General features: G+C 33.8%; 1 protein-coding gene across 2 annotated transcripts in view; it reads left to right on the top strand.

Annotated features, from left to right (window-relative positions):
- Positions 1 to 27,565, top strand: part of LOC135130488 (filamin-B) — an 80,274-nt gene that overhangs the window by 40,235 nt on the left and 12,474 nt on the right. For both annotated transcript variants that reach the window (XM_064057885.1, XM_064057886.1), the window contains exons 6-11: positions 7,923 to 8,211; positions 8,264 to 8,427; positions 15,448 to 16,693; positions 16,749 to 16,916; positions 24,712 to 25,086; positions 26,591 to 27,439. In XM_064057885.1, the coding sequence (XP_063913955.1) occupies positions 7,923 to 8,211; positions 8,264 to 8,427; positions 15,448 to 16,693; positions 16,749 to 16,916; positions 24,712 to 25,086; positions 26,591 to 27,439 (3,091 nt within the window). The remainder of the gene's footprint in view (positions 1 to 7,922; positions 8,212 to 8,263; positions 8,428 to 15,447; positions 16,694 to 16,748; positions 16,917 to 24,711; positions 25,087 to 26,590; positions 27,440 to 27,565) is intronic.

Here is a 27,565-nt window from a genome sequence, read left to right as displayed (position 1 = left end):
TCTAAGATAAGAAGTCAAGGCGGATGCATAAACTACACGTACGTTATTTTATAAAAACTAAACAGTATTTGCTTTGGAAAATTTCGAAATAACGTCATGAGTTTACCAGCATTAGAGTACAACAAAATAGGGCATGATCAGCAATGTTGGATACATAAATAATACATTTTCGAAGTATTATTCCATTATATGACTGGTACATGTGTGTGAGCACGTTCCTAAAATGTGTGACAACACAGCAGATTTTAATTTTCAGATCAAAGTATATCTTTAAGAAGTCACTAGGTAATTCAGTATAAAATTAGGATTTGGACGCACGCTAAATATAAAAGACGTTCAATATGCAGATGCATATTGATTAGCCTTTTTCCGTAGAAATAAAATTATCTAGTCGACGAACATGATGTAAGTATGTCCACTTAGAAATTTAAAACATGTCCAGATTATTAAATTTATTATTAGTTGGATGTTTTGGGAATTAAATTTTGCAAACTGTTACGTAAAATCGAATTGTAAATTTAAAATCGCCTATTTGAATCTCATGATATTCTTTATAAAAATTGGTCAAAGGTTATTTCGACAGGATTTCCCGCGTTTCTGAAATACAATAATACAAATCCAACTTTTTTGAAAAATTGTAAACTTTGATTATGCGAATTTTATTTTTTTATGAGAACCCTTATAAGTTAAAATAAAGATATGCATGTAACGTTAAAGTAAATGTAAAGAAGCGTGCTGGGCGTACGTTCCAAATGAGTTTTCCCTTAATAACATTTTGTGATGACGTTATCAACTTTTTGGCAAAAATACCTACATCACTTTGGATAAGTGCAGTGTAATCTTAATGATAACAGTATTGTATTCCCAAATTTTCGGGAAAGCGGAGTGAGCTGTTCCCGATTTAATCAATAAAATAACTTGACTCATTCATTAATTTTTATGAGTCACCCTGCATAAGAAATTTAAAGACTTTTAATGCAGTGATAAATCACAAGTATAGACTTGCAGATTTTAGATAGGATTTATTCGGCAGAATTTTGAGATGACTTAATTAATTTTTTTGGAGGGAATAAACGAATAAATGTTTAACGATTTACCATGATTACGATAACCTAAAAATATTCATAAGATTTCAGAGCTATCGGTATTGCAGTTTCAAAGTTATAATGCAAAATATTGTTATTCAGTCTTCAATTTTTTCTAAAAATTCTGGATATCTGGGGTGAAAATTCGACACGGATTCACACACCACAAGTGCAAGAGGGTCTTATTTTCAAAAATTATAAATTTTGGAAATGACGTCCCATTGGTGGTACGGACGGTTATCCAAATTTTAGTTAGTATTTAACCATCTACATGACATATAATATACGTACAAAATATGACAACAATCGGTCCAGCAGTTTCGGAGATTACTTGTCTAATAACAATGGATACAGACAGACAGACGGAAACGGGAGACTACTTTTTTCGTACTCTAGAGCTCATGACACGTCGAGAAAACATTAGCTTACGCTCGGGAAGCAAAAATGTATGCGAAATTCTGCTATATTAGAAGAGTTTTGTCCAAAAACATATCACTATATATGAATGATGAACGATTCAAGCGTTATTTATTAATAGTACCAGGAGATGTTTTGGACGGCACTTTTATCTCATATACATATAGCTTTTGCACTAATAAAACAAAAAAAGATCATTCGATAGATCTGGCTGTATGCCGCCCATTTTTCAACAATGCAGGTTTATCCGGATCAGATCCGGATCAGCATAATTACTGAATAATTTTATGCAAGTTACTTTTCAGTGAAAAAGATGAAAATTTAACTTTACAACAATGCATTGCCAAATTAAAGTAACTTAAAAAAATATCTGAAATTATTAGTAAGCAAACTACCGAAAAAAATTTCCAAAAGTCCTTGTCCAACAATTTTTTAACTGCATTACCATTGGAATGAGTCTTTTTCGTTTCTGAAAACATATGGAAGTATTACAGTAATAAGGTCCACCCAGCTAATGGCTACTTTCATGTTTTCTCGACGTGTCATGATCCCGAGAGTGTGAAAAAATAGGTCTTCTTTTTCCGTCTGTTTAGCGTCTAGATGGCAAAATTTTAACCAAAACTTATCTAATCATCTCTGTCAAGAATTTGATGATGCCGCCTCAAAATTGTGCATGGTAAATACTAGATACTTATTTAAATGTTATAATATAACATGCACCTGTACTTGTGATTTATGAATCCACCTTGACTTTATCTTCGGCCTCCAGATTTTTGTAAAAAAATAAAAATTACATAATATTTTATAGTTAGATAAGAAGAACCTTGACCAATCGTTCTTTGGTTGGGGCCTTAGTGCGTGTGCTAAATAACACAAATTGGATTTGTTTTATGGTACTTCAGGAGTATGGAAAATGCTTTCTAATCCCATGAAACCAATTTTTATTTGTAAATTTTAACAAAAAACAAATGCCTAATGAATTACAATACAATTGGTCGAAGGTCGAAGTGTAGTCCGATAAATCCCTCATGCTTAAAAAATTATAAAATTTGAATTTGCGACTTTCGTTTTATGATAACCTATATAAAGTAAAACCAGTGGCGTAATTAACACCCCCGCAGCCTGTGCTGTCCTCACAAGTGTGGGCAATAATATTTAAAGCAAATAACCAACGGGAAAAATATAAATAACCTCAATTTTTCAGTACATGTTTAACTTCGACTGTTTATGTTTATACTACGAAAGAATTCGACTATTAAACATGTTCTGATTGCAAGCATCGCGGTTAAAAGAAAACGAAATTTGATTGAATTTGTCTCATTGCCAAGGAGAGGACTAATTATTTAACCACACTCCGTTTACTTCCCAAGAATGGCCAAATTGTAAAATGTTGGACAAATTTTTATTAACGATTTAATTAACGATTTACCATAACCTTCCAATAACATTAAAATATTTACAAGATTTTGCAGAATTATTTCGGTTTTACAGTTTCAAAGTTAAACTACAAAATGTTATAGAGTTTTTATTTTTTTCCAAAAAACACGCAGTTATAAACCATATATGAAGGAGTATTTTTTTTTATAAAATTTAAATAATATGTACTCGTGTAAATTTTGGAGATGACGACATTCTATTCTTGGCGGGGATAATTGGCCAAATTTTGGTTACCATTTTACAATGTATACGATATTTCTAATAAACATATAAATTTTGACAACAAGGGGGCCAGTAGTTTCGAAGATTATCTGCATAATAAAAATCCAGACAGAAGGCAAACAGATAGACAGACAAAGGGAAACGGAATACCTATATTTTTTCGTACTCTAGGGATCCTGAAACGTCGAAATTAACCATAAAAGTAGAAGTTGATTCAGTCACTAAATGAGTGTTGTGAAGTAGGAAACATTTCAGTTTAGCTTGAAAACAGTTTTTTTTTATCATTTATAAGAATCATTTAAAAGTGATTTCGAACTGGACATTTTATAATAACATAAATTCTGAAAAGCTAAAAAACAAAATGATTTACATTTGGAAACAATAGCACAAATGCATATGTACCATGATATTTGCAAAATAAAAATTTCTGTCAAATTTCGATTTTAAAGTGGTCCCTAGAGATAAATGTTTTCGAATAGGGCAACCATCCATGTTAATTTCAACTGTTAGGATGCAGATCAGTACTTAAGTTACAGATTTTGCAAAACTGAAAATCCAAGATTGACAGATTAAGATTAAATTGGGGTCTCGTGAGCACTAATCTAGTGTAACTATTGCAATAAGAAAACAGCTATAAAAATGAGTGTATCGAAAATGTACTTAATTACCACTTCTACTTTTAGAAATTTTGAAAACAATTTAAATTAACAACAGATTGATTGTTATTTACTTTTTAAAATGAAAGCTTCTGCTGCTTTTAAAACTTTAATTTTATTGAACGATTTCTTGCATCGAAATCGCTTATGACAGCTGATCGATAAACTTAGAAACAGTAAATAAATACTGAATGTAATTATAGACAATAAACTGCCGTTTTACTTCTCGAGCGTAAGCTAAGGAAGTATTATAATAGGCTGAATCCGGCGAATAACTACTTTCATCTTTTTTTGACATCTCAGGACCCCTAAAGTACAGAAAATTAGGTCTCCCGTTTCCGTCTGTCCGTCGTATGTGTCGGTTTTTGTTAAACGGATAATCTCTGAAACTGTCAGATCAAATTTGACATATTTATAAAACAACAAATCCCTGTGGTTTATGAATCCGCCTTGAGTTTTTACCCTAAGTATCCAGGCTTTCCAAAAAAATCCTATGCAGCAATATTTTCAAATTTTAAAAGTTCATAGTACTTATCGTAATTATTGTTTAGTATATCTAATACCTTCAAGATACCCTTTTACTTCCCGAGCGTAAGCAAAGGAAGTATTGTAATCGAGTCCGTCGGCCGACTCTCTACTTTTACGTTTTCTCGATCTTTCATGACCCCTAGAAGACGAAGAAATAGGTCTCTCATTTCCGTCTGTCTGTCCGTCTGTCCGTCTGTCCGTCTGTCCGTCTGTCCGTCTGTCCGTCTGTCCGTCTGTCCGTCTGTCCGTCCGTCTGTCCGTCTGTCCGTCTGTCCGTCTGTCCGTCTGTTGTCACGGATTTTTATTAGACAGATAATCTCCGAAAGTACTCGACCGATTGTTGTGAAATTTTGTACTTATATTAAGAATATCATGTAGATGGTAAAACGCTAACCAAAATTTGTCGAATCATCCCCACCACTAAAGCGATGACGTCACTTCAAAATTGTACATAGTAAATGGGTTTTCAATTGTATAAAATAACATAGTCCTACACATGTAGTTTACAACTCTGAATCGACTTTTCACTCGAAACGTCCAGATTTTTGGAAAAAAAATCAAAATTATAAAACAACATTTTGAAATTTAATTTTTAATCTACTAACCAGAATGCTTTGAAATGTTGCAGATATTTTAAGGCTATAAAGAGCATCATAAATCTTTAGTCAAAAAATATTTGCTTATCCCCTCCAAAAACTTGATGACGTCAGCTCAAAAGTTTGTGGAATAAATCATATCTAAAATGTACAAAATATGATGAGTCTGTACTTGTGAACTATCACTCCATTAATATTTTTTGGATTTGCATATACAGGGTGACTCAAAAAAATTAATGAATGCGTAAATATATTTTATTGATTTAATCAGGAACTACAAAACCGAATGCTCTGAAATCTTGCAGATGTTTTAAGGTCATAAAGAGCATAATAAATGTTTAGTCAAAATATATTTGCTTATCCCCTCCAAAAACTTGATGACGTCAGCTCGAAAGTTTGCCGAATAAATCATATCTAAAATGTACAAAATATGATGAGCCTGTACTTGTCATTTATCACTCCATTCATATTTTTTGGATTTGCATATACAGAGTGACCCAAAAAAATTAATGAATGCGTAAATTTATTTTATTGATTTAATCAGGAACTACAAAACCGAATGCTTTGAAATCTTGCAGATGTTTTAAGGTTATAAAGAGCATAATAAATTTTTAGTCAAAATATATTTGGTTATCTTCTACAAAAAACTGATGACGTCAGCTCAAAAGTTTGCCGAATAAATCGTATCTAAAATGTACAAAATATGATGAGTCTGTACTTGTGATTTATCATTCCATTCATATTTTTGGATTTGCATATGCAGGGTGACTCAAAAAAATTAATGAAGGCGTGAATTTATTTTATCGATTTAATCAGGAATTACAAAACCGAATGCTTTGAAATCTTGGGAATATTTTAAAGTTATTATAAGCATGGTAAACTTTTGTTCAAAATGTATTTGTTCATCCCTCCTAAAAAAATTGATGACGTCACTCTTAAATTTTGCTGAATAAATCCTATCTAAAATGCAAAAAATATGATGAGTTTGTACTTGTGATTTATCATTCCATTCATATTTTTTAGATTTTCTTAAGAGGTGGTTCAAAAAAATTAATGAAGTCAATTTATTTTATTGATTAAATTAAAGGCAACACTTATTATTAGTATTACACCCCAACCAACCCAATTTGGTAGACACAAAATTTGTTAAAGGAAAAACTCGGTTGAAACATAGGGTAGCACGCTTATTTACATCGACTTTAACATTACAGACCTGCATTTGTTTTATGCGTTCACTTGATTCCGCGAATGTGAAATAGACATGTTTATAATCAACCAATTGTGAATTTCACCGTCAAGAATTAAAATAAAACCCAATGTTTTATATAATAAGCGGAAGTCGAAGCAATAAAACCGACGGTCGTTTTGTTTACAGTTTCTGTGTTTGGCTCTCACGTATGCTGTTACGCCTGTCATCTTAAATTAACAATGTTTATACATACACGATTTTCAGTTGCCTCTGATACGTAGGTATACGTGAGTAAATTGTTTCGTTATTTTATTGATTATTACAAATCAATATTCAAACGACCCAATTCATTTTCCCGAAAATTTGAGAATATAATAATTTTATTCTTAGTATTACACTACATCTATCCCAACTGATATACGTGTCCTTGCAAAAATGTTGATGACGTCATCGCAATTTTTTTTTAAATTCCCACTACAAAAATGTAATGAGAAAAAAAACACAATAGGCATGCAGTCGTCAAGTTTCCGACAGCGAGGGAAGTACTGTCTAAACTCTTTAGACCAATTTTTTTAATTGTTGAAGATAGTATAATCACACGTTTACTCAAGATTATAGAATTACAGATACTTCCAATTTCAACTTTCAGATTTAGAAATATTTTTATAAACACACTTGTCCACACTTACGTAATTTTTTCGTTTAACTGCCTCGTCTTCATTTTTATTTCAAACGTTTCCCTTCTTTGAACGGATTTCCTGCTTATTTGGTACAACCTACGCATCCTAAAATCAATCGGAAATAAAACCGCTTCCTTTTATTTTGTTGTCGTCCGACTGTCTATAATAAATAAAAACGCCTTGGTTTGAACTTTCCACCACATCTGATACATTCTAGTATAAATCCATATTTTTTCCTTGCATTTTTGAGTTCTCTACTTCTCCTTTTCCCTTTCTCTCTTCTTTTTTGTGCTCGTATCAACCCACAACTCTTTGTTTCATAACAATTTATCCTTTCTTTCATGACTGCAACTCTTGGCAGATTAATTGTTATTAACTGCATTACATAAAATGTTAACATTCAGTTTGAACTAAATACCAAAAACGCTATCTTCCGTCAAACACTTCTTACATAATAAAAGTAATTACTGAATACAATGCAAAGTCAAAGACACACACACACACACTTGTCTAAGGAATAAAATTATGCAGTAGGTCAAGCTTGTCATTATAAAGTCACAGTCTCGTACTCGTGTCTATAACTTGTCTTCATAACACCGTAACCACCAATTTGATGGTACATACCACTTAGCTACAGTAGATTACCCTTTAATCATGTTTCGGAATCTTTTGTAATGTTATGTAAATAGTTTTATTTTAATTTTTAAAATAACACGACTTTTCACTTTCGCTCAGTTTTATTGTCGTTCTTAACTAGAACGTTCACACAAAATTTTTGCGAGTACTTAGCCAAAAGTAGTACTCTTCGCTTCGTCATTTAACTATCGCTTTCCTGTCGTTTGTTTAACAAATGTGACCACGATTATGACTTTCTCTCTATTGATAATGATAAACGACCGATCTTGAACCTCACTCACATGTCAGTCTGCACACATCAATCGCTCTTTTTCTTTGTATTTTCTGACCAGCCACTATTACGCAACGATAATGCTAAAATCGACTTGACACACTTTTGACTTTTATAATAATTAAGAAAGTTGTAGTGCAACAGCGATATTAATAACGAACGAGCCAGTTTTGCATTAGCGGTTCAAGTGACATATTGCTTGCAGACGCACTTCCAAGTGAACCTCTTGGATTCTTCCCTCTCACATTCCTATGTCTCGGTTGAAATACGCGGACCCGATAACAAAATCTACCTGGTGAAAAACCTGAAGCAAGGAAGAGGTCTTTTCGTGCCTCAGAAAGTTGGTATGCATGAAATCGTCGTCAAGTACGAAGGACAGGAAGTTGTTAGTGGCCACTATTTCCGCGTATTACCTCAACTTGTGGAAGTTGCTCCTCCGGGAATGGCGCCGTGTGCTTTAGGGTCTTTGGTTCAAGTGCTCGTGAATGCCACAGGTTGAAAATTGTGTTGTTGCTTTGTTAAAATGTTAATGATGTGGTCGTTTAGGAGCACCCAGAAGGGAGGATATTTTGGTGACGGCGTACAGTCCTACAGGAAGGCCTTTAAATTGTCCGTTGAAGACGATCGATGGTACCAATAGTGCTACGTTTAAGCCGGATGAAGCCGGAGAATGGAGGATCGAGATTACGTATCAAGGAAAACAAATCCAGGTGAGTCTTGCTCATTAATAATAGTAATAGAGATACTAGTAATCGCATTTCTTGTGTTTATTGCACCATTAAATAACCATCATCTTTAGAAAGTACCGATGCACTATTTTGTCCTTTTTGCTTCTCAGTTTCGTATCTTATATTATAAGTGCGCAGGGTACTGCATTCATTATTATAATGAATTGACTTAAGTATGTAGTACCTATGTTATCTGAATCATGAATTCCATGATGGGCATATTTATTATAATGAACCCGACGTACTGACGTCGTGAACACCACATAAAGAAACTGTATTCGTTAATCAGACTTGATTGATTGCTAATGGCATATCTTTTCCACATGTCATTCTGACTGAATGGTAATGCCCTTTTGAACTTGCTGTGTAATTTAATTTTTAGAAAACGGAATAATCTTTGGATAACTAATGAGGGGTAATAAAGTGAGATAGTTCAAAGTTTATTCGTATTACCAACCTATGACTTACTTAAGTTTAACTTGACTGCACTTTCATAATAATTGTGTTATAAATCAACTCAAGGACAACATCTGCACTGGGTTTTTGTTACGATGTGTTTACTAGCCATATGATCTTGAAATTACGTACGCTTTTATTAATGTTTACTAGCGATAAACGCGTTGTAGATGAAAAGGTCCGCCTTCTGCTAATGCAATTTTAAGTTTGCATACTAACTATACATTGGTTTCGTAGCACACATCGTGTACATCTAGCGAGTACTTATAACCCGGAAGTCTACTAAACACAAATACTTATTAAAATAAGTCATCAGATAATAATTAAGTTTTTTACTGCAACTAATGGTAGATTTTATGTCATTCGAAGGTCTGTAGAGATATCTGCAGTCTGCACATATTCTGACGTGACCCATTCCATTTCCTTTCCATTTTTAGATGTAAAACGTCAGAAACTGTAACCGGTATAATCATAATTTTGCAAAATGTCGTTTTAAACATTTTAAATGTAATTCGTGTTACAAGACTGGACATACTGCAAATTTCTAACAATGTACGTCTTGATACTGGTGATACTGAGATTTTTTTTCAATTTTTAAAATCGATTTCAGTTAATAATATTGACCCGATTATTGTAAAATATTTATGTTGAGTTAGGAGCAGTTTGGTTTAGAGATAGTGGAGGTAAAGTGAATTCAAAATGTACTTTTTTAGCAAAGTTAACTATTGGAGAAATAGCTAAGTCAGGAAATTTTTTTTAGTTGAACATGAAAGTCAATCGCTGTTAGGTAGAGAGCTAATCCTCATGTTTACAACGTTAATCAAAAGGGAGAGTTACATTAATTATTACATGGATTTCAATAATTAAAGTTCAAAAATATGTAAAACCTATTCGTTTCTTATGCTTTTAAAGAACGATTATATAAAAAAAAGTAGATAAACTAGAGACTAAGGATATCATTGCAAAGATTGATAATAATATTTAGGGAACATCGTTAGTTCCTATTTTTAAAAATGATGGTAATCTTAGAATTCGTGTGGATTATCAAATTACGGTTAATAAATTTATAGAAGATGTGCATTATCCTATTCAAAGTTAAAGGACTTTTAGCAGCTTTGCAATGGGAGCATTGTTTTAGTAAATTAATTAAATTAAATTAGTCACTAAAAAGTATGGAAGTAGTTGAATATAGCGAGAATGGTTTGTTGAACCTTTTTGAAATTTGGGCTGTCGCTACGAACACTCAAGTTTTATTTCTGTAGGAGATAAGCAAATGTATTTTGATTTGTTTTTCCAAAAATCTAGACGTTTCTGGTAAAAACTCAACACGGAGTCATAAACTACACGTATTTTATACAATTTAAAACCCATGTACTATACACAATTTTAAAATGACTTCATCACATTATTGGTGGGGAGCGTTTTACCATCTACATGATATTTCTAATACAAATGAAACATTTGACAACAATCGGTCCAGTACTTTCGGAGATTATCTGTCTAATAAAAATTGGGATGATAGACAGACAGACGGACAGGCAGACAGACGAAAACGAGATACCGACTTCTTCGTACTGTAGGGATCATCAAATGTCGAGAAAACGTAAAAGTAGAGAGTCGGCCGACGGACTCGATTACAATACTTCCTTTGCTTACGCTCGGGAAGTACAAAATCACGTTACCTTTATATCTTGAAAACAAACGAAGTTTAAAGTTTAAAAAGAAAATTACAGAAAATAGAGCTTGAGTACTTTAAAGTATAACACAAATTTCAAGAAAATCCAACTAAAAGTTCCATATATATTCAACTGCTTTCATACTTCTTAGCAACCCTGTATAATTTATCAAAGAAATAGGCTTTAGCTATTTATTTTGCATTTAAAAAATTTTCTTAATATTGTTACGAAGGTAACCCATACGCCGCCTCGGTATGTACGATGCCTATGGGTTCTAGTATTTAGCCGGGCAGCGTTCGCTAAAGAAAGGCCTGGAAGCGGAAGTCACGACGGATTCGAGAAAGACCTCAATTGCGGAACATCGAGAAGGGAATATGGGTTTACATGGAGGCCACCTTCGGGAACGAGATTATTCAATTGATTCAGTCAGCGAGTGAACGAATTCAGTCAAGTTGCGCCGGAATTATTAGTGTAAATTTGAGTTATTAAGAAATCAATTGTTGAGTTTAACCGACTCCGATTTTATTCACTCGTATAACGTAACAATATATAGTAGGTAGACATTTTACATTGTTACAGATCATAGACTATTATTAATTTGGTGACAAAAAGGGGATGCTACCAGTGACTACTAATAGACTGCAGGGATGGTATTTATATTTAGCAAGTTTTAATTATGATACTCGTATTTTACATACTAAGGAAAGAAAAATATAACTGTCTTGTTTATCTTTATCTGTCACAGAACAATTTGATGAAAGTGATTTTACTTAATTGAACTTTACCGAAAATAGATTATCTGTTACCAAGCTCGAATTTAATAAGATTAGAATCAAGGACAGACCCTGAAATTAGTAAAATAATACGCTTTATACTTGCTATGAGGTTAAGTGAAATCATTTTATAATAGGAGAAATGAATTAACAATTGAAACAGGAAAAATGTGGAGATTTCGAATAATAATACCAAAAAAATTTACAGAGCCGATTTTAAGAGGACCTCAGAGTAGTCATTTAGGTATTGTTAAAATGAAAAATAAAGCGGGATTTTTTTGTGGCCAGGTTTAAATAGTGATATAGAAAAATAAGTTCAAAATTGTAATGCATGCTCTAAATTGAGATCAGAATCAGAAAACGCACAATTAAATACGAGTACTTGAAGACAGGTTCATAAACCATTCATGTAGATCATTTGAAAATTCACATTTTTTAATAATTGTCTCTGCTTCCACTAAATGCCCTGAAATATTTGACGTAAAGTCTGTGAATTCTCAAGAAACAATTCATAAATTATGACAAGTATTTGCAAGATTTGGAATTCCAAAGAAGCTAGTGAGTAGAAATTCCCTTCATATTCTTCAAAACATTATTCATGAACTCTGAAGAGGAACTCGAAGCCATTTTCAGTTTTCGTAAATTTTTGTTTGATATTGGATATTGAATTAGAACACACGATTTATTTTACAAATGCAGCACATTTGTTTATCACATTTTTCAATAACTTTTTGAGATAAAATTATTCAAAATGTTAACTGCCATGTTGTCAGTAAGATGTTTTCTCCTCTGTATTTTTGACATTTAGAGATTTAAACAAAAATATGAACAATGTTTCTATGACTTACTTTAAATTAAAACCTTTTTGGATAATCCGGTCTTAATCACTGTTTCATTTTGGTTGTAGTTTGGGACAAAATCAACAGTAATTCTTTTTCTGTATCTATTTATGAGACAAAAATAAGATTTTATAGATGATTTTTGTCTTTAAAAAAATTCAACTTACATAACAACGCAGTTGCGAATATTGTTCAAAAGAATTTGGTTTATTCGAAATGTTCTCGCGTTATTCTGTTTAGAATAGAATTTACAGAAATATTTTCAAAAATCATACCTCACTTGAAAAAATAAATTCTGAAATTCGCAGTGCTGTGGTTAAATTTATAACGATTGCGAAAAACCAAAATTTGTCCCTTTGGCTTAAATTCTAAAACCATCAGATATAATTTACAGTTGACTTACGTTATTAAAGTTCAGGGCCTTTCTACATATCCACGCTTCAGTGGATTGTTACGTGTAAGGTGTTTTTTTCCGATTTTAGGGGACAAAATGCTGTAAAACTTGAGTGAGATTAAAACGTTTACAAATTCTTTTAAATGTCAAAAGACTTGAACGCAATGATAAGTGAAATTGAAATTTTGTAATTTTTTCGAAAAAACTCAAACTGACCGTATAATAAATAAATAAAAACAATAATAAATAAAACGTCAAATCTCGTCGTTGTCAACCGTATTGAACAAAAAACGCTAACAAGGTAGTGTAACCAACCTTACTTTTTATCAAGTGGACGTATAGAAATGGCCTGGACTTATATTATCAACAGAAAAACATTTTCTCAATACATTCGACAATATCCCCCATTACAAAATGGAATTAGAACTTGTCAACATTTTATGTACTGACTACTAACTAGATATACTCTAAAATTGTGGTACCAATTAAATCGAATTTTAACATACAGTGTTTTTAAAAAAAAATCTAAAACTTCACAATTTTCAAATATCGATATTTCAGTTTTTTCAAATACCTGTATTTTCTTACTGTATCTTTCTTTATTTATTGTTCTCATTTTTCTAATATGTCGATGTGTCTCTTAAAATATCACAGTAAAAACTGAAATATCCATATTTAACAATTGTAATTAATTTTTTATTTAAACACTCTGTATATGAAAATTGTATTTTATTTATCTCTCCACAAAATATTGTGACACTGATTTCAAAAATAACAATATTGCGATTTTTTTTAACCCTTCCATTATTAAAAAATGTCACGAAAGTTGTTAGAATAACGTGGCAACGTCGTACTGGATTTTCAAAAATACACTGTACTACTAAAGTCTAAGAAGAAGTCAACCAAAATATTTAAATACATAGGGAATTTCATTAAAAATAAAATTAAGTTACGTCTGTACACTCTGTATTGTTAAAAATAGTTTTAGAGTAGTCATCAAAAAACTGTATAACTTTGGTATTTGACTTTTTTTATATTTTTAATAAACAATGCGATATCAAAGAACACGTGCTTAGTGACTCACCCTGTATAAAGTGGAAAGTATTCCGACAAAAAAATCCTGTGGACTAAAGTTGTCAAAAACTTGAGAGCACATTAAGGGAAAAATGGTCAAAACCGTCAGAAAAAAAGACCAAAAACGGCAACAAATGAAGAAAACCAACCTCAAGTAATTGCAGAAAAAGGCCTTCACACAAGTCAACAACAAACTGACTCCATCCCAATCACATTTTTCCTGTGCAAGTTCTTAAAAAAATCGGCGCATAGAAATTTGTAATTTCATGCAGAAAAAAAAATATATGGATAATTAATAATTTTTTGAATTATGTCGTTTAGTGATAAATGCTTTAAGACAAATTTGGTTTCTACAAGATGGAGCACCACCCCACAGCATGCTAAATATAAGATCAGTTATTTGGTGATAGATGGATAGGAAGCGGAAGTACCCATCACTGACCGCTCGATTGTTAGCAGTTATCAAAAATTCATTACACAATACGCCAATTTGTAGTAGAGAAAATCTAATGGAAAAAATTGTAACTGGCTGCAGTTCGGTAACTCCAAAATTTTTAACTCGGGTTAGACAATCTTGCTGTAATTGAGTCCAGCACGGTTTAGTAAATGTAGACAGATATTTTGAAAATTTGTTGCATTAGATGTAATTTTTATTAACAAATTTTGGACAGTTTTAACTTACTTCCCTAACGCAAGCTAAGGACTCCATCGAACGACTGGTTGCCTACTTTCATATTTTCTGGATGTCTGTCTATCTGTCTGTCTGTTTGTTTGTCTGTCCGCCGTCCGTGACGATTTTTGATAGACAGATAAACTCCGAAAAACAAACAAACAAAGAGTTACCAAAAACTTTACAATAAACCCACTAAGTGGGGACAAAATTTACTTTATAGCGGATGGTCCACATTTACTAAAGAATATTAAACAATGTTTGGTGCAGAACAAAAGAATTCAGTTAACGGATCATTTTGTTGATATATAGAATTTACTAAGCGATGTAGTTAAAAAAGAACACATAAAAGAATTTTGCAACCAAGAAAATAATGTTCATTTACAATTTGCTCCAAAATTAAACATTTTAGTCATTTTAATAAAATAAAAGTTTGGAATTTATTAAATGTTATTTACAGAAACGTCAGTAGTGGTATGAAATTTGATGCCGAAGAAATGGAAGATAAATCTTCAATAACAACAGTTCTTTTAACATGCGCAAATTTAATTTGAAAATCTACACCTACAGTTTTTAAACTTTATTCATCGCTTTTAAAACGAGAATCTCACCTTTAAATAAGTAGGTTACAATCTTCTTTCTTTTTTAAGATGTTGTAACCCAAAATAAAGTTGTTTCGAGTAATCCTTATTTAAAATGAGTCAGGCATCATTTCACCACTTTCAACTATTGCAGCAACGGTTTTTGGTGACAAGAGATAACGAGTTTTATTGTGAATGACTTTTAAATCTATAAAGAATTTATAAAAGGCCTATTTGCATGTTTGGCTATGAAAACATAAGATACTACAAGCAATTACAAAATATAAATTTAAAAATGAAGTAAAATCGTATTAATCATCTAGCGCCTCCGCAAGGTTATACAAATTGGTTCCTGCTGAAGAGAGAGTTTCAGAACATTTAATTTTTATAATATCGTGTTTGCGGTACCACAGCCAATCTATTTTTTCAGATCATTTTTTTTTTATTCAATTTTATGCAGTGATTAATTGTAGTTCTAGCGAGCTAGTTAATATTTACATAAAAAAGTACAATCAAATATAATTTGACTTTATTTCCAGGGCGGTCCTTTCACATGCTCAGTCTTCGATCCAAACGGCGTCCAAGTTTCCGGTTTAGAAGGAGCCTTACCATTGGTACCACACAGCATAGACTTGGACTGCAGAGCAGTGGGAGTACCAGGAGAAGTCTACGCCGACATAGTCCACGACAAACGTTCAGTACACTGTAGGGTCGAACGAGTCAACTCCTCCGGTCTTCTTTACAGAATCCACTTCACCCCAAAAGACGTCGGAAAACATCGCGTGTATGTTTACTTTAACGGCTACGACGTCAAGGGTTCACCTTTCATGATGAGGGTTGGAACGCAGAAACGTTCAAAATCCTCGAGCAGTCCCAGTCCTAATTCCACATACAGACAAAGTCCAACTAGTCGTTACTCAAATTCTAGTCCAATCAATCACGTAAAGAACTCCAGTTATAGTAACTATAGACAAAATGCAAGTCCTGTAATGAGCGAGACACATAAGTATGCCCAGGACTACCACAAGATGTCGTTGGCAGAAAAAAGAAATTCTCCCAGTTTTAACGATCGCACAAGTAGTCCTAGTTACTTAAATCGGACTAATAGTCCAAGTTACATGCAACGAACTCAAAGTCCCAGTTACAACAGATCTGATAGCCCTGATTATATTAGTAGTAGGAGGTTAAACGAGAAACGATTCGACACTGCTAGTCCCAATTTTGCCAAAAAAGCAGAGTACGACTCCAACTATACATCGAAGATGTCTTCCATGAGGATTTCTGATTCCAGAAGCCCGAATTTCGTAGAAAGGTCTAGTCCAGATGTTGGGTACAGCTTGCGGTACGAAAAACGCGTCAACGAAAGTAGAACCTTCACGAATTCGTTCGATCAGAACGATGGCATAGATACTAGTCCTATTGTTAAGGTTTCTGCTCTGACCGATCAGTCTTCTGCTAGAAGAGATTCCTGGGATGCCATTGCCAAAACTCGAAATATCCTCTCTGAACGAAGTTTGGAATCAGTGGCCAATTTAACAGATTCACAGCTAGATGCAGACTTGCGCAGAAGAAAAGTCGAAGAACATAATAAAGTTTTCTCACAGGAACACAACTACACGTCATCACAGAAGTACTCCAACAACATAGATATCTATGGGGAAAGAGACAAATACGACAGACGTTCGCCTTCAGGGTATAGAAATGTTGTAAGAAATGGGGGCGCTGCTGCTGTTAAAGTACAACCCGTACCTGACGGAGTTTTAGGACAGCCTGTAGAATTCGAAAGTACTATCTTAAAAAATATTGCTACAAGTACATTAATAAACGAAAATGTTTTTAGTTGATGGAAGTGGTGCCGGTTCCGGTGATTTGGAAATTCTGGTTGAGGGAGGCCGCGTTACTTCCAGTGTTAGAAGTCTAGGGGGACAACGATTTAAAGCTGCGTTCACACCGCATCAAGCTCTGCCACATCGTGTTGACATTAAGTTTAACGGTGAAACGGTGCCAGGTAAGTACACAGATTTTTTTATTCCCAATACGGAAACGATCTTTATAACGGTTGAACCATATGTTGGCGAATGTTTCTAGAAGAAGTTATGTTTACTGTTGTTTATGACGTGGTGTCCAGCGTGGGTTTTATTTTTATTATGCAAATTATGTTTTTTTTGTAAACCTACCTTTTTCATGTAAATCCAGGGTCGGCTAAAGAGGTGTATACTTGAACTGTATATTTATAGTAAGAAATGTGCATATGCTTCAGTAGGTGTTTGCTTCAATAATTTGATGATTAATTGTAATTGCTGATCAATTTGTCGATATTTGTGTATGGTGCAGTGTGGGTTTATAATTGACCCTTTTCCTGTAAGATCGTAAAACTTCCATAGTGACTTTCCGTGCGCACGCATCTTCTAAACCACGTTGGAAATAGTATCCGGCACTCCGGCAGCAGAGCAAAGGCCTGTGACAACAAACCGCTTTGACAGAATGCAACCGGAAACACATGCGTAATCTGTCGCTCATTGGTTAATTTTAATTTGGCGCTCCAAAAATCTGACTTCGCCTGCGCGATGTTGTCTCACTCTGTATCACTGGAATTTATATAATGTCTAATCACTTTGCTTACAGGAAAAGGGCCAATTACTCATTATGGCATGCATATTCACTGTGGCGTCAACTGAGTGTAAATTGTGTGCCTACGTGTTGTTTTGTTTAACCTAAAACAATTAGATTTACAAAATGTTGATTATATACAACGCATTTTGCGTTTCAGTTTAGTTTCAAGTTTAATTATCAAAAATAAGTTCGTAGTAAAAAATAAGAACCTCTTGTCTGCAATTTTTATTGCACTAGTTTACAGTCATAACCTGTTTTTTATTTACCTGAGAATTATTTTTCGAGTAATATAAAAAAACAATACCGAGATATAGAAATGCCTTTAGATCAGTTACAGAGAATTCATTTAATTTTGGCGTGTTGTAAAGCTGGTCCATTTACAACATCTGGTATGTTTCTATTTCTATCTCTGTCTGACACATTATATTTACATAAGTAAATAATGCCACTTCTTACCATTTTAGGGCGGAAACGCATACTGCGTAAATGCAGTCTGTCGATCGAAGACAGAAACAGAAACATACCGTTTTACAACATCTTGCCAAAATTAAAAGAATTCTACTATATATTATATATGTTCTTTATGTGATATAGAAAAACATTTTCTTATGTTTTTTGGTAGTACCCTCAACTACAAACGTTAGTCTAGGATCATTAAGAATTAAACTGTTACTATCATTAAAACTGCATGACAAAAAAGATGTAGGACACTAAAACTTTTCGTCAGTAAATTAAAATTAAAATGTTTATTTCTTCAAATCAAAGTTACGTAATTGTTAATGGAATAATAATTATTATAATAATAACTACAGAAGAAATATAACAGTTCAACAAACTAGTTTACTAATATGTACTAGTAAGATTTTCCCATGTAACACCGTTTTTAATAATTCATTGTTTTTAATTATTATTAGCTACCTGATTAAGTGATTAATTAACATTGTTCCATGGTGAATAATCTTAAAACAAAAAGCAGATGAGCTTCTGGTTATTTATACTTCCGAGGCATGTATTATTTATTCTGAATATGGTCTATAGGAACCACTACTCATAAATCATAAGCTAAAGAAGTGTTGTAATAGAACTCATCCGGCGAATTTTCATATTTTCTCGAATTTTCACGACCCCCAGAGTACGAGAAAATAAGTCTCCTGATTCTAAATGTCTGTCGTCTGTGTCGATTTTAATTACAGATGATCTCCGAAACTACTAAACCGATTGTTGTCAAATTTTTGTGTATTTTAGGAATCTTACCGTTAACTAAAATGTGTCTAACAAGTATCCCCAACAACAAACTGATATTTTAGAAAATAGGATTTAAGTTTTATAAAATAACATACTTGTGGTTTATAGACCCGCCTTGAAGTTTTCCTTGAGTCATTCAAATTTCAGCAAAAGAGCTTTTAAAGGGGACGAACAGCGGTTTACCAAGTTTACGACAATTTTAAAGCATTTGCAAGGTTTTAGAAGTCAGTTTTCCATTTTCTAAAAATATATATGTACATTTTAAAATTTTCTTGTAAAATTTTGATTTTTCCAAAAATCTAGACCTCAAAGGAAAAAAATAGGAGCAGATATTTTTGATATTTGTTGGAATTTTCAAAAGAACTGTTGCAAATCAAGTTAGGTTAGGCCAAGTCAAGTAGTATCATTTACACAAAATTTAATAGTTTGAAAGTACCCGATATTAGTAAGATAATGGGAAAATCCATATTTCCTTACAAGAATGTACTATTTTAACCATGTTCTATGTTTCTTGTTGTGAGAAGATGGCTATGTATATTCTTATAAAAACAAAGACAAAATATAAGCCCCGCCCACCCGCCCTATGAGCCGAGAGGGCAGAGGTTAACTGCAGAATCCTTAACTCTCGACGAAAAATTAAAAACATGTTTTTGGGTATCGCGTTGTTCAAAGAATACTACGAGTATGTATATAAAGCCAAAGATTAAGCCCCACCCATATCTGACCTGATATAAATAGTAATGCAGTTTTCATTCGTTGACAGACCTAGGGACGGAGCCTAATTACAAAATCACTGTTTCCTGTGTTTTAAGTTTCTAAGAATAAAAAAAATATTGAGATTGGGTGGGCGGGGGGGTTTATATTTTGGCTTTTTTCTTAATATACACAGTATTCCTTGAACAACACGATACTCAAAAACATGTTTTTAATTTCTTGTAAGGACATAAGTATTTTGCAGATAAGATTCATCACAATGGAGATAGGGCGGGCGGGCGGGCTTATATTTTATCTTTTTGTTTTAATATATGTAGACTTCTTTTCACAACATGAAACTTAAAATATGTTTAAAATTTTAACTTTGTATAAGGAAATATCGATTTTGCAATTCGACTCCGCCTCATAATTGCAAAATCTATCTTTCCTTGGAAAAATGTACCATTTTAAGCATGTTTTAAGTTTCTTGTTGTGAAAAGATGACTATGTATATTAAAAAAAAAGGCAAAATATAACGTAATAACATGTTATTTAGTAAGTTGTAAAAATAGATGCCTGTTTTTTTTCGGTTATTAAAATAATGCCCAAAATAACTGAAGCATGAAATAACGATTGGTTAAAAAAGCATACTGCTTTTAATTAATTTTTTAATAATAACCAGAACATACAGGGTGATCAAAAAATTACGAATAAGCTTGACCGTACGTTGTTAAGAAGGCTCTGAAAAACGGAAAAAAATGGTTAACAAAATCCATGAGCCAAATTTTGAAAATATTAAATTTCAAAGTTGAAGAAATAACTTCGGAATTCTGATATATTTTGATGTGGATTTAATTGACAGTCTAAAATTGCGAATTTTTAACAAATGACATCTTCTCACAGTAAAAAATGATCTTGTGGATCGTGTTCGAGTAAATTATTAGGAGTAGTAAATTATTAATAATTAATCAGAATTACTTCAACTGTGACGTTTCATCTTTTCAAAAGTTTGGTGCAGGGATTATTTAACCATTTTTTTGAGTTCATTTTTTGGTCACCTGTATAACAATACCGTTAAAGAGAGAAACAAACATAACATATGTACCGAGGGAGCAATAAAAACACGATTAAAGTCAACCATGGATTTTTGAAAATTTGTTTTTGATATAATTTTTGTCTTGGCGACGACAGATAAACTTCCAAAAAAAACATGGTTGTATTTGATCGAGTTTTTATTACTGTCTTAGTATACGATTTACCTCCAGGAAATAGACATACATAATCCCGAAAAGGTCCAAGAATGTCTTAAATTTGATCTAGAATACAGATTTGAATTTGACTTATTAAATTACTATCACGACAAATTAATCTAAGGTTATTTAGACAGAACTTACCTCGCCCCTGAAGTATAATACAACATATACGGCTTTTTGGAAAAACTGGGATGAGTCGTTCTTAATTTGATTAATAAAATAAAGTGCTCCATTCATTCATTTTTTGAGTCACCTTGTATAAGTATGTAAATATACAAAGCATGAATGTATTAATTAACAAATATACACACATAATATTTTACACATTTTAGATATTAACTTTTGGATAGGGCGAGGAAAAAACGGATACATTTCTGAATGTCTAGGGTTAAAAATCAAGACAGATTCATAAAGCACAAGTATAGAAGTACGTTATTTTATAAAATTTAGTTAACTTTTACTATTGCGTTTGATTACTTTTACATTTTGAAATGACGTCATCATATTGTTGCCGGGGATAACTAGATAATATTTATTTCAAAACGATCGTTTTGAATTTACTTATTTTAACAAATTTTGTAATAACAGCAATGCCGTTTTTAATAAAAGGGAACGAGAGACAGTTTGCGTATGTTATCATGAAATTCTTACTTATCGTTTCTTTTAAGTCATAACCTCAAACGTATAAAATGGAGATCTAATTATTTTTTTGTAAGTAAATCTAAATCATGGCCTACTGCATTGATACCTATTTTGAAATATTACATATAATTTGGTCACCCTTTTATCGTCTGCATGATATTCCTAAGATACATTTAAACATTAACAACAATCGGCCCAATAGTTTCGGAGAATAGCTAAAATTGACATAGACTCATAGACAGGAGGCAAACGGAAACGGGAGACCTATTGTCTCGTATTCAAGGGTTATGAAACGTCAAAAATAGATGAAAGTAGCTATTTTTCAGATGGACCCTGTTACAATACTTCCTTAGCTTATTCTGGAGTAGTAAGAATGTAGGTAACAATAAATTTATACCATCTCCTTAGTAAAAAGTGTATGGATGGCTTTAAATTATAAATTTTCAAATAAATGTAAGTATATAAAATTTTCTCTAAATATGCCGCAGCGAACTTATCTAAATTATTTAATTTGGATCAAACTAACATAAACAAGAAACAAAATATACAAGGAATTTAAATGTACAGACTCTGGTATTTTCGATTACGGAACTCGACATTTTATGTGTTATTATAACTATAATCAGACGTCGAATAAATGTTAAAGATGAGTCAAATATGATACCTACATTTTTATGTTCATCGTATCGTGCCTGTGAAATATAACAATGCTAATGACTAACGTAGTTTCCATATCATAAGCGTACAGTATTCAAAATCAGCACTAATATTCGATGAAGTTAAATCACTGATCAAGATTACAACAATGAGAGGTCCTAGATTCGACCCTTGACAAACACCTGAGTGATAGTGATATTAATGTAATTTAAAACCTAAATATTTAAGACATTGCTTATAATCTGATATATATAATTGATACCTTATCAAACGTAAGCTGTAATTTTAACTCTATCCGATCAGAGAATTTGATGTTATTTTTAAAGAAAGTACATAGATGTGGCTTATTATAGATCGGTATCTTGATTCAACAGTAAGATATTATTTGTAAAGACTTCAGGATGTATGGTACCAACAAAAAGAAAAGAAAATGTTATCTTATTATATTAGTTATTATTAGACAGCACCGGATTTTATAAAACAGGAAGTTGATGTTAATAGTAGGCTTGAAATTTAATGACCGTGAGAAGATGTAGATACGATTAAGAAACTAATTGAATGATATCCTTCATAGCTTTATAATTACTGAGTTAAATTCAGAACTAGCAAATCGTGGTCTTACTTCATCAGTAAAGAATTGTCAGAAAATTGGTGTTGATATTATTTTTATCATTTATGTCAGCTTCATAAACGGTGATTAAAAAGTCGAATTAGTACCTAGGTGATATTTGTTTTACTTAATGAAAAGTCAGTATTTTATTTTGTTTTTGTTCGCTTTCCTTTTTATAAAGTTAAAGAGGCACACCAACATATTGGAAAAAGGGAACAAAAAAAAAGAGTAACATGTAGTGATAAATTCAGGTATTCTATTTGATAAGCTGACATATTCACATTTGAAAATTATAAGGTTTTAGATTTTGCTAACAAAATCAAGAATATTGGAATAACGTGGCAACGTCGCATCAGAATTTCAAAAATAAAATATGGTTATAATGCTTAGGAAGAGGCTAATGAAAAAATATTTAGGTGTCATATGTGAAAAAACGACCGACAAAATACTTATCTCTATAGCCGAAAATAATTTTAATCTATGCTCCTCAAAGAAGCGTACAATTTTTGTCAGTATTTTTTTTTTGTATCTCTAATAATAATAATTAATGCATTATCAAGGATCGGAAGAGATTCACCCTGTATATGCTGAAGTTTAAGTATTCTGTTTTCAGCAGATGATACATTTTCTCCAAAGACTGGTATTTTTATCCATATGTCAAAGTCAATGACACAGAATTAAAAAACCTACTCTTATAATCTTTATCTACTTCGAAAAGTCAAAAAGTCGCATGTGACTAATCTACAACTTGCATAACACAAAATGTCAACTTCTTCATACCAACTCAAACGCCCTCTGACTTACTATGCTTTAATTACTTTTCCTTGTGTTGTAAAATCACTGCATTTGCATTCTGAAGCAATTATAGTAAGCATGCTAACAACCCAGAGACAAGATTTTCCAGTCAAGCGGTGGTTGCGCAAGATAATTAACATATAATTCATTTTAATAAACTTGTAAATTATTACGCTTTTATAGAACTATGAAAGAAAACATTATATAAGCATCTGCACATTTCTATGACCTAGTAGCGGCCTGCCACACATACACGCACCTCAACAATAAACAATTTGAACAACAATGTAAAGAATTTCACCGATGACCTCAGAAATCTCTCTCAGTGGTCTGATTCAGAGCCGAAGCCGATCCTGGCAAGATTAATTAACACCATTTGCGTATCCGCCAACGAAATTAAATTATTTAAAGCAAATACACAACCATGTCTCAATCAGTTCCCGGAAAACAATCAAGCCGTTCTTTCAAAATTCGCAATGGTTTCTACAAATCCTTCTCTGAATAATTAGCATTTTTCCAGTCGCCAACAACGTGACTAAAATTAAATGCCACCACATTCAGTTATTTCTCCTTTTTCCGCTTTCATCTGTACCTGCGCAGGTACGACTTGGGTACGACTTTAAGTTCAACGTCCCACTTGGTCTTTACTCATTTTTGGAATATCGCGATGCAACGCGTTTGTTTATGTCCAGGAAATTTGAATAGATGTGATTATATGTATGTTTCCGAGACCAGTGAAGCATTGCGATGGCCGGCAACCGGAACGACAAACAATATTTTCCGATCAATGGCGTAGCGACAGCGACAAGCGCCAGTTCACACATTAGAATGTTTAATGACTTCCTAATGGTCAACTACAAGCCGTAAGAATAGTGTCTGATGGCCCGTAATCGCAAAAACGCGCTGCGGAAATCTCGCCGCTTTTGGTACTGCTTGAGGACGCGCGGTCATTTTATTGCGAAAGATGTAAATTTCTCTCAGCTGTCCATTCCGTCGCACGCCACTGCTTTGGCGAGTTTACCTGTAGTTAGCGTAGGAATGTCGCTCGCCTCTCACCCCGCCTACTTGATTGTGTTGCCCACAGCTCCTATCCAAGAGTAGTACCCAGTCATCGCGTTACCATTGTCGACGTCCGACTTTTAATCTCGCGACCTCTCAAGAAAACTCTCTTTTCTTACATAAAACCACAACCGAACGTTGTCACGATCGCGCGAAGTGTGGTACCGTGCAATGTGTCGTATCGAACCAAAGTGGACTATGTTCGTGGGTTAACGAAGAATTTTGTGCTTTTTAAGGAAGTCCCTGGCATGTAAACATCATGTCGAACTCGAATCTGTCGGTTTTGGGAGAAACGACACGGCTAGTACCGGCCAACACCTCGGCAGTTTTTGAAATTATTACTAGTACCAATGTAGCACCGGACGATTTGATGGTGCACGTTATTTCACCGAGTAAAAGGGCGGTGCAGGCCAGAGTACTACCGGGAAACAGAACCGGAGTGCAAAGTGTGGAGTTCGTACCGACCGAAGTTGGTACTCACATTATTGAAGTTACTGTTAACGGAGACAAGTTACCTTCGGGGCCTTTAATCGCTAAAGTTTACGATGCGGGGTTAATACAAGTGGCCGATGTCAGCGGAGGGGTTGTAGGTCAACCTGTCCAATTTAGAGGTAAGTTGTGTGATTTACTCCGATACGACTTTTGTGAAAGTTTTGAGATTTGTTTTATTTATGTTCGTGGATTAATATTAATGGAATCACCCAGCTAAAACAAATGTACTCAAAAATCTTCAGTTATGACTATAACTCGATAGGAAGAGGGTACTCTCCTTCATTGGTAAGTTAGTGATTCCATTTATATTTTCTTAGCTAAATGTTGACTTACCCACTGATCCAAAATCTTAAGCTCACCTTGAAATTCTTCAGGTGCAGTAATAATTATAGAAAGTATGTATTGTTCGTGATAAGTCATTGTAACATATGTTTACTTTATTCGTGTTTGTTTTCTACATTTGCATCTCATCCTTTCGCAAAAGTCTTGTCAAATTATTACTTGACATCAAAATAAAAGGAAACGAGATTTTCCATCTTGTTTGCAATATCCTCATTCTCACAGGAAATCATGAATATTTGTTCAGTGCTAGGAAAGCTTTAAATGTGTCCGTGTTGTCTTGTGCAAAAGCTGCAACTTCCTTTCCACCGTCTTTCTGTATCCTTGACTCGTTCATCAAGCCGCGATTTTTCTGGTAGTACCTGCTTTCTTATTGTAAAATTAACCGGCTTTTAAGAACTTGAAAAACGACTAAGGTGCGTTTTTAGCCGTAGGAATTCTGAACAAAACAAAAAAAAGATAGGCAGATTCCATATTTTAACTTACTTATATAAATTTTTTGATTTTGGTCTTGCAAAATGCAGCCTGGGAAATCAAAAGTGTTCATCGGTACTTGTTTTGCTAGAAGATTGGTACTATTATTACCTTGTATGTCATTATACTTTTTAATGGTCATTTAAATAGATCTACATATCTATGAATAAATAGTTTGCACAATATATTGTTCTCGGTACCACCATTGGGAAACATTTATTGTTAAATGAAACTGCAAGGCAATCAAGAGTTTTGATATTTTTGAATGCAGATATTTTTTGGCAGAAATTATTATGTTGTCAGTGATTATTAAACTAAATGGTCTGAAGGTTCTTGGAAAAAAATATGAAAGTACAGTACTGAACGACAACCATATTATATAAGTTCTTGAGATTCATAAAAACATTTTTAGAAGAAAGTATCTAATGGAATTTTCTTAGTTGACACTTCTGCAAGCTCTATATTCAAGTTCAGTTTTTATATTCTCATAGAAAAGAGTTCATTTGAAATCATTTACCTTAGATAAAAAACTTATGCATTATGGATTAATCATTTTCCTTCGAACAATACGTAAATTATGAAAATTAAAAAGGTGCTAACATTAACCTGATCAGTTTAACATAAAGTTACAGAGAGTGGTTACAAGCCCAAAATTTACTAATCCCAAACAATTACCAGTATTACATTATTTACATGCCTGGCTTCCTTATTCCAACAACTTAAGAGTTTCTCCATAAAAATGAGGATATTACAACCAAATCGAATAATCTCCTCGAGTACCACTTCCATTAACAATTTCTCATTTTTTAGTGGACGCAAGTCAGGCCGGCGAAGGCCAGTTAGAAATCTCCATCAACGAAGGAGAAGTCCCGAACCACGTCCAGGTGGTAGGCGGCGGCCGCTGCCTCGTATCCTTCACCCCCGACCAAGCGAAACCCCACCTTATCGACATCAAATTCAACGGCGAAACCGTCCGAGGATGCCCTTTCGTCTGCTCGGTGTCTGACACCAGTCGAGTGACCCTCAGCTTATCCCACTTAGAGCTCGTCCCCGTAAACCAGCCCAGCTCTTTCCACATGGGGGTGGCTGGGGGCGGCGCCGCAGAACTAGCCGTGGCCGTGCGCGGCCCCATCGGGGAGCTTCCAGTGAAAGTCACCGGGGACATCCACTCGGGCTTCACCGCCGAGTTCACCCCAGCCCAGGTGGGGGCGCACCAAATCAGCGTAGATTACAACGGGAGACCCGTCCAGGGCACGCCGTTCATAGCCAAGGCCTTTGACTCGAATAAGGTCACGGTGGGGACGGTGGCCAGAGGGACCGTAGGCCGGCCTGTGACCTTCTCGGTTGATGCCAGTGAGGCAGGAGAAGGCAACCTGGAGATAACCATAAGTGCCAGGGGTTTGAACATCCCCACGCAAGTGCACCCGCAAGGCAACGCGAGGTTTGCAGTGAGTTTCGTGCCAGCGGAGGCCTGTGACCACGTTGTGAATGTTGCTTTTAATAAGAGACCTGTGGTGGGATGTCCTTTAATTGTTAGTGTAGGAGGAGGAGGAAATGGACCCAGTGTTACTTTGCCGGGGCCGGGGCCTGTGCACAGGCCTAGCACTTTACTCATTAATCATCCTGGAAGACTCGAAGATATTGAGGTTAATGTTGAGGGTGAGGATCTGTTTATTACATGGGGTTTTGGTGTCCTTGTAGCTTAGCTAAACGAGATTGAATAAATTCTGTGAACGTCCCGTGATCGTCTTATTGTCCCGTTTATTCAATTTCGTTGGGGTTCGC

Source organism: Zophobas morio, unplaced genomic scaffold (genome assembly GCF_036711695.1).
Source record: "Zophobas morio isolate AGI-343-1 ecotype UQ-CSIRO unplaced genomic scaffold, CSIRO_AGI_Zmor_V1 ptg000017l, whole genome shotgun sequence".
NCBI lineage: Eukaryota > Metazoa > Arthropoda > Insecta > Coleoptera > Tenebrionidae > Zophobas > Zophobas morio.
The sequence above is the reverse complement of the archived record's forward strand: the minus strand, read 5'-3'. Positions and strand labels throughout refer to the sequence as shown.